This window comes from Megalobrama amblycephala, linkage group LG14 (assembly GCF_018812025.1).
Source record: "Megalobrama amblycephala isolate DHTTF-2021 linkage group LG14, ASM1881202v1, whole genome shotgun sequence".
Classification (NCBI taxonomy): Eukaryota; Metazoa; Chordata; class Actinopteri; order Cypriniformes; family Xenocyprididae; genus Megalobrama; species Megalobrama amblycephala.
In genome coordinates this window covers 20,657,666-20,669,870 of record NC_063057.1, presented here as the reverse complement: position 1 = coordinate 20,669,870, position 12,205 = coordinate 20,657,666, and the positions used below count along the sequence as shown (strand labels likewise).

At 37.4% G+C, this 12,205-nt stretch overlaps 1 protein-coding gene across 3 annotated transcripts in view; it reads left to right on the top strand.

Annotated features, from left to right (window-relative positions):
* usp6nl (USP6 N-terminal like) overlaps positions 1-11,875 on the top strand; it is a 74,615-nt gene extending 62,740 nt beyond the window's left edge. For all 3 annotated transcript variants that reach the window (XM_048157461.1, XM_048157459.1, XM_048157460.1), the window contains 7 exons: positions 1,533-1,581; positions 1,794-1,914; positions 4,270-4,364; positions 5,273-5,338; positions 5,452-5,551; positions 5,857-6,009; positions 7,887-11,875. In XM_048157461.1, the coding sequence (XP_048013418.1) occupies positions 1,533-1,581; positions 1,794-1,914; positions 4,270-4,364; positions 5,273-5,338; positions 5,452-5,551; positions 5,857-6,009; positions 7,887-9,298 (1,996 nt within the window). In that variant the 3' untranslated portion in view covers positions 9,299-11,875. The remainder of the gene's footprint in view (positions 1-1,532; positions 1,582-1,793; positions 1,915-4,269; positions 4,365-5,272; positions 5,339-5,451; positions 5,552-5,856; positions 6,010-7,886) is intronic.
* Positions 11,876-12,205: the final 330 nt, after the last annotated feature.

Below are 12,205 nucleotides of genomic sequence, written 5' to 3'. Positions count from 1 at the left end.
CAGTATCCAATTATGTAAGGCTATGTTCACACTGTCAGTCCAAATCCGATTATTTGTGTATCCGATTGAAATCTTATCTTGAATGTCCACATTGTATATAGCAACTGTTCGGATCTGATTTGTGTGTCCCGTGGTGCTCTTTCGTTTTCCTGGATATCTGTATTGGTTTCTATGGCAATGATGTTGCATAGTAGGTATACGCCAAAAACAGCAACAGCAACATGGAAGAGTTTCCAATACAGATGATTTCTTACAACATGACAATGTGTAGCTGCCGCGCTGGACTACTGCGTATTATGAGGCAGCGGCAGAAACGCAGGAGGCTGGTATGCGTGGCTGTATTCTGTGTTGTCGTCTCCGCCGGTATCAAAATTCAACATGTCTCCATTATATTGTAATTTTCTGCTCGTCCAGCACTTTGCAACAACACAACCTTGTTTCTGCAGTTAGAACATGTTTCCTATAACTATTTCCTATATCTGACATTTCGTTTTACGTGGCATGAGAAAGTGGCATAAACCACACGAAATCCACAGTGAGACTGAAACAGATTTCCAGAACTCCGATTTGAATAGGATTTCAAACCACATGTGAATGTAGCTTAAAATAGATTTGTAAAAATCGTATTTCATGTGATGTATTTATTTATTTTATTATTTTATTTTATTTTTTTCTGTTCACACTTGTTAAATATGATCAGATTCCTATAGGATATGTACAAAAATCGGATTTGGACTGACAGTCTGAACATAGACTGTTTGTTTTGCTTTGCTTTGCTTTGCTTTGCTATGCTTTGTTTTGTTTATTCTGAACAAGTTCAATTATCTAAACATTTTGTTTTGTTTTTTTTTTCTTTTTGTTTTGTTTTGTTTTGCTTCTGAACAAGTTATTCAAGTTGCCAAACATTTTGTGTTTTGTTTTTAGTTTTGTTTTGTTTTCATATAATCAAGTATCCAAACATTTAATTTCAATCAATTTAGATTCTGAATAATTAATTCAAGTATCCAACCATTTTATTGCAAATATTGCATACATTGTAGTGTTTTAGCAGGCTTTCATACTGAAGTGCTTTGCTGATGGAGACTTTTTTTTTTTTTTATGTAGGGCTTTAATCTGCCTGTGTAAAATATATTTTTTATTTCTTCTCGGAGGTGCTTCCATTTCTCATGGCCATAAACTGCTACATTTAACCAGCATGTGAAATGGAAAAGTTGAGAGCGCAATGGAGCGAGAGAGAGACGCCCACACCCCACCGTTTCTCTTCGAGTTATTGGTGTATTGAATTGTGACAGGGCTAAAGCACTCATATTGACTGATGTGACATTTACCTGTGGAGATTTGAAAGGGTCAGATCATTTTCACAGTGTGGCCTTAGACATCCACAAGACAGAAAAACGGACAGGAAAATGAGACAATGAGAGAGGAAAAGAACAGGACATGCAAAAATGTGCTAAAACTTAATGATCCATGGCATAAAATTGGAAAGCAGAATGCAGGATGTTTACATGATTGTTTTGTGTGTTGTATTTCAGACAGCAGGATCTGTTTCATGTGCTTACAGCATACTCCATTTATAACACGGTGAGTCAAATATACTCAAAAATACCCCCTTTTTAAAAATAGCTGTGTAGATTTCAGTTTATGTCCCTATATTAATATATTGAATAATTTAAATTGCTGTCTAGGCAATCATGTGTTTGCAGTTGATTTATGTGTGGAAAGAAGCCGCACACTATGGATTCTCTCTCTTATGGGGTGTGTGTGTGTGTGTGTGTGTGTGAGTGTGTGTGTAGGAGGTGGGCTATTGTCAGGGCATGAGTCAGATCACTGCTCTGTTACTCATCTATATGAATGAGGAAGATGCTTTCTGGGCACTGGTTAAGCTGCTCTCTGGACAGAGACATGCCATGCACGGTACATGCACACACTTTTGCCCACTCTAGAACAGAGGTACTCAACTGGTGTTGAGTAGCATTGATAATAATCATAATCATAATAATCATAATCATCATCATAACAATACTGCATATGTAAGATGGCAAAATATGTTTGTAATGGAAGAGAAAATGCTTGACATTATTAAATAATAATAATAATAGTGTCAAGCATTTTCTCTTCATAACAAACATATTTTGTAGTAGTAGTAATTTTTATTGTAATTGTAATTTTATTATAATTTGCATGTATTTTTTTCTCAAAAAACTGTGCGTCACCTTAGTCAAGATAATCCAAACAGCTAGCAATTTTAAATAAATAAATATCTAAAATAAATGATAAATAATAATAATAATAATAATGTTATTTTTTTTTTAATTTTTGTTTATTTTGAAATTCAAGATAATCCAAACAGCCTGCAATTATAAAATTAAATATCTGAAACAAATCTAAAATAAATAAATAAATTATTATTATAATTATTATTATTATTATTTTGATTTTGATATATATATATATATATATATATATATATATATATACAACAGTTCTGTCTGGTTCTCGAATCTGATTGGCTGATAGCCATGCGATATTTCAGTGATAACAGCACTCCTACTGCCTTTTCACCGTTTGTATCACTCCGCTTGAAGTGACCGTCATGGCGGCCGATCAAATCAACCATAATTTTTACAAATACTACTTCTTGTACCACGAACTGTAGTTTTAATAGTTTTTTAGGCGAGAATGTTGTTGTTTAGACCTGAAATATGTGACTCATATTTAATAACAGCGCCTAAACATCCTTTTCCAAACATCAGATCTTTATTTACCTTTGCATTGCACAGAGAGATGTCCAAACTGCGTGCGCACTTCATTCAGGAGGTGAGGCAGATTAATGAGGCTTGATTGACAGTTTGAGGATCCAATTGAGTTAGGAGGTTTTGTCACACGCTCTTTAAAATCCTTTTCATTCGTTAAATATTTGTAAAAACCCACATACAAGCGTAAATGGTGACCTAATTTTTTTTTAATAACTAGTGCTTTATGTTTGACTGAACTGTACAATTGTGCTTATTTGTTGTTCTAAATATTATTGTTAATAAATATGATTTTATATAAATATGTCCATTAAGTAATATGGATTGAGTGAACATTACATTAATACGCCTTTAGATGGCGGCAACACTTTACAGGAGAATGAGTCAGTGAAGCACAAGAAACGTTTAAATTGAAAGGAACTTTTGCAAAAGGAAGTTGTTTTAGCGCTGTGGTGTAATGGATGTAAAGAAGGACAAATACAAAGATCGCTTTCCTCAGCGGACATTCAAACGGACTTGTATAAAGGATATAATATTATGGACATCGACTTGAAGAATGAATGTAATGCAATATACCAGACACAGGTAATAGCCTACTCTCTCTCTCTCGCTCTCGCTCTCTCTAATACTGTACAAAATTCAATGTGTTTCAATGAAGCGACTCAACGTTCCTTCGTTACTAGTTCTAAAGTGACGTTTTAGAGTTAGTAACGGAGGCTTGGTCCAACTGTCAAATTGAGATTTCAATCCGTGGCGGAAGGAAGTAGTGCTGCACAAAAGACAGTTTTAAAGACACTCCGTTGTTGTTCTTATTTATTTACACACTCGTGCCGTCGAACTGTTGTATAAACGCAATATCACACTCGTAGCCGTGCGATATGGCTGTATATCAGCACGCTGTGATGGCACTCGGCCTGCGGACGAATCACAGCGTGCTGATATACAGCCATATCGCACGGCTACTCGTGTGATATTGCTCATATATATATAATATACACACACAGTCAAACCCAAATTCATTCTGACACCTTGAACATTTCATTCATTAATAGTTTATATATATATATATATATATATATATATATATATATATATATATATATATATATATATATATTACACATTGACCTGACCATGTTTTGCTTAAGTGTTATCTGTATATTTATAAACTAAAAAATAAATAAATATCTATAATAAATGTATATTATAAATTACATAAATATCTAAAATAAACCATTGAATTAGATAATAATAATACATTTAGGCTTATGTAATTCATATTAATACATTTTTGTTTTTATTTTTTTCCCCCTATGATTACATTTTGGTACTGTGTTCAGTCACCACTGGATGTCCAATGAAAAAATTAGTGTCCTGAATCAAAAACCACCAAGCAAGCAACGACACTCATTTCATGTTTATTTATTCATTCAGTACTGTAATATTCTAAGCATGCACTTCACGTACAATTTCTGTACCAAATTGAAAAATGTTGTTTGTTTTTGTTGTTTTCTAGGTTTCTTTGTACCAGGGTTCCCTAAACTCATGCGCTTCCAGGAGCATCATGACCGTATCCTGCAGAAGATGATGCCTAAGCTCAAACAACATCTAGTAAGACACAGAAAAAAACACCGCCAAAACATGTATTACATTCAAAATGTGACAGTTTGAGCCACTTCACTGATTAATGCTTTGGGTCCTATATTATCTTTTCACAATGGCTGAAAAGCTTCATATGCAGTCTTATTTTTGGCCTATATTGTGTTCTCTATTTGTCAGTGTGCCTTTTCTGAAGTAAACCCGAGCAGCTGGCCAACCCTGAGTGCTCATGTAACAGAGAATTCACAAAGAAATGCCAACGGGGATTCATTAAAGGGCAGAGTAATTAATAAAAGGCAATATTAATTAATAAAGAGATAGATAGAGGGATGAATGAATCAATTATTTGTGTGTGAAAGTCAGCCTTTGATGTGGGAGGATTAGAAAGAGGATAAAAGAGAAGGATAAGCTTCACTCTTTAAAGTGTGAACATATGGCCATATACTGTAACACTATACAACTGTAGTACTTGCACTATTTTTGCAGTACATACACTGTGCACAATATGTGAATCTTCTATATGCATGAGATGCATGTACCTGGATGACCTACATTTGAGGAATACAAATGGTGCCATATACAACCAAAGATCACACACAGTGTATAATACTGGATTGCAATGACTGATAGCATTTTTTTCCCTTTAAGTATTATTTATTTTTTTACAAAGTAGGATTTTTGAAAAAAGCCACACACATATACACACACACACACACACACACAAAAAAAAAAAAAAAACATAAATGTGTAACTTACTACTTTTTGAAATGGTAATGGTTACACATTGTGTACTTTTCCCCATACGATTTAAAGAAGTATACACTGTGCAGTGTGTAGCTTGTGAGTGCATGCATAAAATGTTTTTATATCTTTTTTTGCCATTCACTTAACAATAACTGTAATTTTGCTGCCCTCTACAGGATAACCAAGAGGTGTTCACCAGCCTGTACACTATGAAATGGTTCTTTCAGTGTTTCTTGGATCGGGTATGGACACTTAAAACATTATTTCATTAAATCAGAGCATATTATTGTTTTCTGTTGTACAATTATTTGTGAAACCTCACTGATTTGAGTCCATTTATATGTGTTTTGAATAGACTCCGTTTACACTTACGCTGAGAATATGGGACATTTATATTTTGGAAGGAGAGCGAGTTTTGACTGCGATGTCCTACACCATCCTCAAACTACACAAAAGTAATGATTGTGTGTGTTGTGAATTGTGTGTCTGTACTTAACCTTGTGGACAAAATTGCTTCCAGGTGTTAGCTAATCCTGAAAAATCCCCCCAAAAACCATCATAAAAACTAACAAAGATTCAAATATTCATAAATAAAATAAAATGATCTATGCAATGGACAATGTGCAAAATAAACCCTGAAAGGACTTAATCATAATAGACCGTATAGTAATTAAATGTGATTCTTCTTAGAATTTGAACATGTCACATTCTAGTTGTAACCACTTGTGTTATCTCTGCCGTGTGTGTGTTTGCATGTTAGAGACCCTCTTGAAGTTGTCCATGGAGGATCTGGTGAAGTTTCTGCAGGTGACTCTGTCAAAGGATTTCTTTTTTGAGGATGACTTTGTGATAGAGCAGCTTCAAAACTCCATGTCTGAGCTCAGACGATCTAAATTGGAGCTGCCACCTCCAGGTACTTTAAACACACATGCTGAAATCATGGCAAATCATAAAATGTATGGCTGTGTGTCACCACCCATAGAGGGAAACATCCTGTTGCACACACTGTCTCCTGGTAATCTATCTCTGACTCTTACTTACTTTATCTTTTCCTTTATCTCTTGCACACACACACACACACACACACACACACACACACACACACACACACACACACACACACACTCATCCACTGCTACTATGTACTGTTTGTCTAATCTGCATTCTCTCCCTTTCGCTTCAAACATAGCCTCTGCTTACTCTAGTGGGTCTGGGAAAGGAGGGCGCCAACCCTCCTACAAAACCAACCGGTGGGCAAAAACGCACTGACTACTTTATCTGTCAATCAACCAACCATTCGTTCGTCTACCCCTATACACACACGTCCCTCTCCCCTCGTTTGTTTCTCTGTCTCACACAAAACCTGGGTTCTTCAACAAAACATTTTTGGGGGGGTTCATTTAATCAAAACCTTTGTTACGGGAATGTCAGAAAAATTTGTTATGGCGTACTATATGCTAGAAACATGTAAAAGGACAGTTATAAGGAATATGGTTACCTTAAACATATAAAAAAACGGATAAAAAGTTTTTATTTATTTATTTTTATGTCATACATAGAGGGAGTTATATATATTATTATTATTATTATTATTATTATTATTATTGTCCGATGAAAGATGATTCTGCTCAGTAGATGAAAAGGGTCCAAAATTAACTTTTTGCCACACCAGCAAACAAATTATATATATATATATATATATATATATATATATATATATATATATATATATATATATATGAGCTACCTACCTCATCATAGTTACACTTCCAACACAAAGACTGTTTCAAAAGGTAGGCATCGGCGTCATGCTCTCTTCTAATATACCAAATTTTGGCACATGTCTTTCATGGAAAAGTCCCAGAATGCATTGCAACAGATAGAGTATTTCATTATTACCTTAGCAATGTGCTGACAACAAACTATTAGAATCAATTCTCCCAGCTAATAGGGAACATCCCCAATATTCAGAAATAATGTTTTCATAACTTAATGGGAACATTAGCAAAGAATATACAACCATTCTTGATTTCAACAATACAAGCCATTTGGCCTGTAACCTGCATTTGGTGCTTGGCAAATCTTAATTTTGGAACCAAAGTATGATAAACTAGCACCTTTGAAGGTGTTCACAGGTTTGTCTGTATTTGACGTTTCTGTTCCTCACGGCCGCTTCTCAACGCACACCAAGAACCGCCCCAACCATCAGTATTTGTGTGTAAACGTTCATCATTCCCTTGACGTTTTCTTCAGTTTCCTTCACTGCGAACTTGAATATCGTGCACATGCTGTGTGTTCCAAAACGTACCTAACACATCCTTTCTCCACATGGTTTTTATGTTCACAGTCAGGCTTGAACTGTAAGTGTTGTTTTAATATTTTTATTTGTATTTTTTTAGCTTCTTGAATCCTCAGTGTTCCCAAACTGAGCTTTGATTTGACACCAGCCATGGATGTTTGTGGTTTATTTTTATTTGAATGAAGTGCTAACTGTAACTCTTGCTTTATTTGGCAGTTTGGTTCTTCTAAAAAGACATTCAGCTGCATGACTGTTGCACTTCAGTGTGTGTTTATATTGTCATGGTTTAAAGACTCCATGAAATGCAGTTTGCTTTCCAGCTGACATTTTCATTCTACAGAGCATTTTTTTGTTCATAAATTTGTATATGCCCCTGGGTGCAAGAGTCGACGTCAATATTTTGATCTGTTTCGATTTCTTGGGGTCTTTAATACCTGACATTTCTTTGTTGATGTTGGCTCTGATTGGCTGATCTGTTATCACCCGTGCAGGTAAGGAGGATGAGTTTCCTAAGAAACCATTAGGTCAACTCCCCCCTGAGCCTCCAGGGTTGGCGGCAGCAGCAACCAATCATGTGGCTAACGGGCAGCCGGTTGGACAGACGGGTGAGGGTCTACCCCCTCGTGGTCCAAGCCCTGCCGCAAGCATCAGTAAACGAGAGTCTGGTCCCATCACTGATGGAACACCAGAGAGGTACCAAGAGAGTCGGCCATCCAGCTCACTGGACAAGGTGCCTCATCCAGAGAGGGATAGACGGGGTGTAGACCCTCAAAAGGAGCGGGTCCCAACCCACATGCCCAACAACAGTGCAACAGCTGGTGGGAAGGCGTTGACCCAGAACCAGACAAATCACAACTCCAATGCTAGATCCAGCATGCGCAGGGACAAGCCTCGTTGGGTCAAGCCTTCCGAAGGCAAACTGGAAGCAGTCAAGGCTGCAGCACTTCGGGAAAGCCAGTCGAGTCTAACTATGGGTGTTCCACCCTCGCCCAGCTCCCCAACTCCAGAGGAGGCCACCGGGGCACAGCACCGCCCCCGTTCCCGCGCATTCGCTCCAGGCTCCAACCGCGCTTCCAATGCCTCGCAATACGACAATGTCCCGGGACCAGACGGAGAGGTTATGGAGATTATAGAGCTGGAGAAACCACCTTCTCGCCCCCCATCCCGACCATACGTCGGACCTTCTTTGAGACAAGGCAGCCCCACCCGTCCTCCTAGTGGTGGAACCAGTGTTTCTCCATTTAGAGTGTCCAAACAGAGCATGATGCAATCCAAACCAGAACCTCGTGCACCTCTGCACTATCCACCTGGCATTACGCCTGTCTACACTCCCTACGTTTCGGATTCTCGGCCAGAGGATAGACTATACAGCCAGCCGTATGCTGAGCAAATTTACGCAACTACGGGACGTGGCTCATCTAACCCTTCGCCAGAGAAAACTTTGATGAACAACAGCTACTTAACCTACCGACGGCCACCGCCAAACATGCCCCCTCTCAGGGTTGCTCCGGCTGAGCTTTCATCCCAGATAGACAGTGTTAGCGAGGGTGGGTATTACATGAGGCAGCCCACCCGATTGGTGGGGTCTCCTGCTTACCCGCCCACAGAACTACGTTATGAGGGACACAGACGGAGAGAGGGCTGGTATGGGGACATGGAGGCAGGGCCTCCGCGATCTCCTGTCGGACTACCACGATCTCCCAGCTTCCAGAAAGCTCAGCTGTCTCCCGTTCACCCCGTTCAGGAGTTTAACTTTGCACCTGCAAATATCTCGGACGCTGTGCACCATTTCAGAGGACCCTACCAAGAGCACTCCGGCAGGCAACAGCTCCCCCACCCACTGTTCGGAGGAGCACACTACAGGCAGGAGGCCTTTGCAATGCAGGAGTCCATGCTGCTCTGAGATGGACAGACAGAGACCGAAATAGAGGGATACACTGTAAGAGTGATGGCTAGCAAGCAGTTTTGTGTTGGTTTAATGTTTTTGCATTCTGTTTTGTTTATTTGTTTGTTCGTTTGTTTGTCTGGCAAGTCTTACCAAACAAGGATTGCCAGTTTCAGGCATTTGTACTGATCAAAGACTGATTGAAGAATTATGCTTTTATTTTTGTCCGTAAAATAATCATTAACTGCCGATGTGAGTTATATAACAGAGCTTAAATGTGCAAAGATAGGTTTTTGTTGTTTGTGTAATTAGTACACTGAGATATTTAAATGGAGGTTTATGGACAAACTCAGTTACTGATCTATTATCATCTATTTTTTTAATGCATTTCAGACATAAACATACTTTAGAGGATACTTTATTCCTTGATTGTGAATATATTTTTTAAGAACAAAGATTTGTGTAGGTTAGATACAGTATGTATAATTATGAACAACTAAAATAGTGAAAATAGTTGCTGTTGGACAGAATATTTCAATGTATCACTACAGTGTTCATATGAAAGTAAAAACCTTGTTTGTAAGGCTTGTTTTTGAGGTTATATATAAAAATGCAGATATTTAATTTTACATTGAAAGGGAAGTTTAGGGGGTATGTGCGTTCTCAAAATCTGTTAGGCACTGACCAGCAAAGTAGATCTTATATTTTCAGTTCAAGGTAAAAACATAAAATAACTGATCAAACTGATTGATACTAGAGTTTGTTAAAATGATGAAAAAGCTTCCCTGGATTTGGACATTGTATATTGTCACTAGCAGATAACTCTGTAACAAAGGGTGAAATAAAGTAAATTGGGCCACTTTTGGCTGTCAAAGTGGCCCAATTTACCCAAATTCATCCAATAAATGTATGTGATGCCCAATGCAAGTTATGCAATTTGTTACTGAAAACTCTGTTTGAATTCAATAATATGGCTGCTAGTTTGTTATAGCATGCAGCTGCAGTGTTAAGTTGGTTGTACCTGTGCTGTTACTCAGTGGAATTCTTCTAATAATGGACCTTTTTTATAGCAGCAAGATTATCAAATTCAAATTTCACAAAAAGCACAGGTTTTACACATTATACAACATTATACACATTATAAAACAATCAACTCACAGATCTCTACAGATCTATTGATCTTTTTTTTTTTCACTCCATACCATTTCCTAATCTTATTTAGGAAACTAGATTAAGCTCCTAACCCATTAACTTGTTTTTGAGTGAACTTTTTTTTTTCTTCAGCCTACTTGATTATATGGCATGGCAACACTACCAACTCATTTGACACATTAATTTTAAAGGGTTAGTTCACCCAAAAATGAAAATTCTGTCATTAGTTACTCACGTTCATGTCGTTCCAAACCCGTAAGACCTTCGTTCATCTTCGGAACACAAAGATAAGATATTTTTGATGAAATGCGTGAGCCTTCTGGCCTCTGACTGTAACACAATTACCACTTTTAAGGCCCAGAAAGGTAGTAAAGACATAGTTAAAATAGTCCATGTGACTACAGTGGTTCAACCTTAATTTTATGAAGCAGCGAGAATACTTTTTGTGCGCAAAAACAAAACAAAAATAACGACTTCATTCAACAATTTCTTCTCCTCCCTGTCATTTTCCTGTGCTGTTTACATTGTAGACACAGGGCAGTGCTTCCAGGTTCTACGTAAGAAAGCTGACACTTTATTGGCCGCTCCTGCGTCAGCATCACACGCATGTGTCATGCTGCCAATACAATGAACAGTGTCGGCCAATGCTGAGTCGCCGTTCTGATGTAGAACCCGGAAGCGCTGCACTGTGTTTACTACGTGATCAGCATAGGAGATTGACATGGAAGAGAATAAATTGTTGAATAAAGTTATTTTTGTTTGATTTGTGCACAAAAAAATATTTTTGTCTCTTCATAACATTAAGTTTGAACCACTGTAGTCACATGGACTATTTTACAGATGTCTTTACTACCTTTCTGGGCCTTGAAAGTGGTTATTATGTTGCATTCTTTTGGAGGCCAGAAGGCTCACGGATTTCATCAAAAATATCTTAATTTGTGTTCCAAAGATGACTGAATGTCTTACAGGTTTGGATCGACATGAGGGTGAGTAATTAATGACAAAATTTTCATTTTTGGGTGAACTATCCCTTTAATTTTACACACCAGTATATTTGCTACTGAATATGTAGCAGATTGATTATTTCATAGTATACCATAATGACCGGACCAAACAGCTTTCAGAACACTCCACGCAACACACACTCCTAATGTATCCCTTTCTGATGCCATCTGCTATCATACCACTGCAAAAAAAAAAAAAAAAATCTTATTCAGTCTTATTCATGGACAAGCAAACTAATTTATTCTCTGCTCTAGCCCCAGTTGTTTCCTTCTTCCAGGCCTGTCATTTCAGTACTGGTTTAGTACACTTCATTTTGACCGAGCATTCCAGTTCAGATTGTTGGACTGAATATTATTTCTTTGTTAAACTACTAAATGCAACTTGATTATCAGATTTCCCCTTCTCTAATAAAACAACATGGGGTGATTTTAAAAAAAATAATAATGTGGCAGCTGTTTTGTTTGTGTGTGTGTGTGTGTGACAGTATGAAATATGTCATTGTGTTCTGACATCTCGAATTGTTTAATGAATTGTTTCAATTCTAGGTACTGCAAAATATTTGGATGTAAAGTACATACTTGTTACAACCACCAGATGTCTCCCTCTGCTTGAACACATTGTGCAATACAATACAAGAGATCACTTTCAAACTTAACAATTCATGAAGCAGTTGGTGTGGGATAAAAAATGATACTCAGTATAAATGTTTAATCTTCATTGTAAATGACTATTGACTCTTAGGTTAATTTTGTCATTTAATAAAGGTCA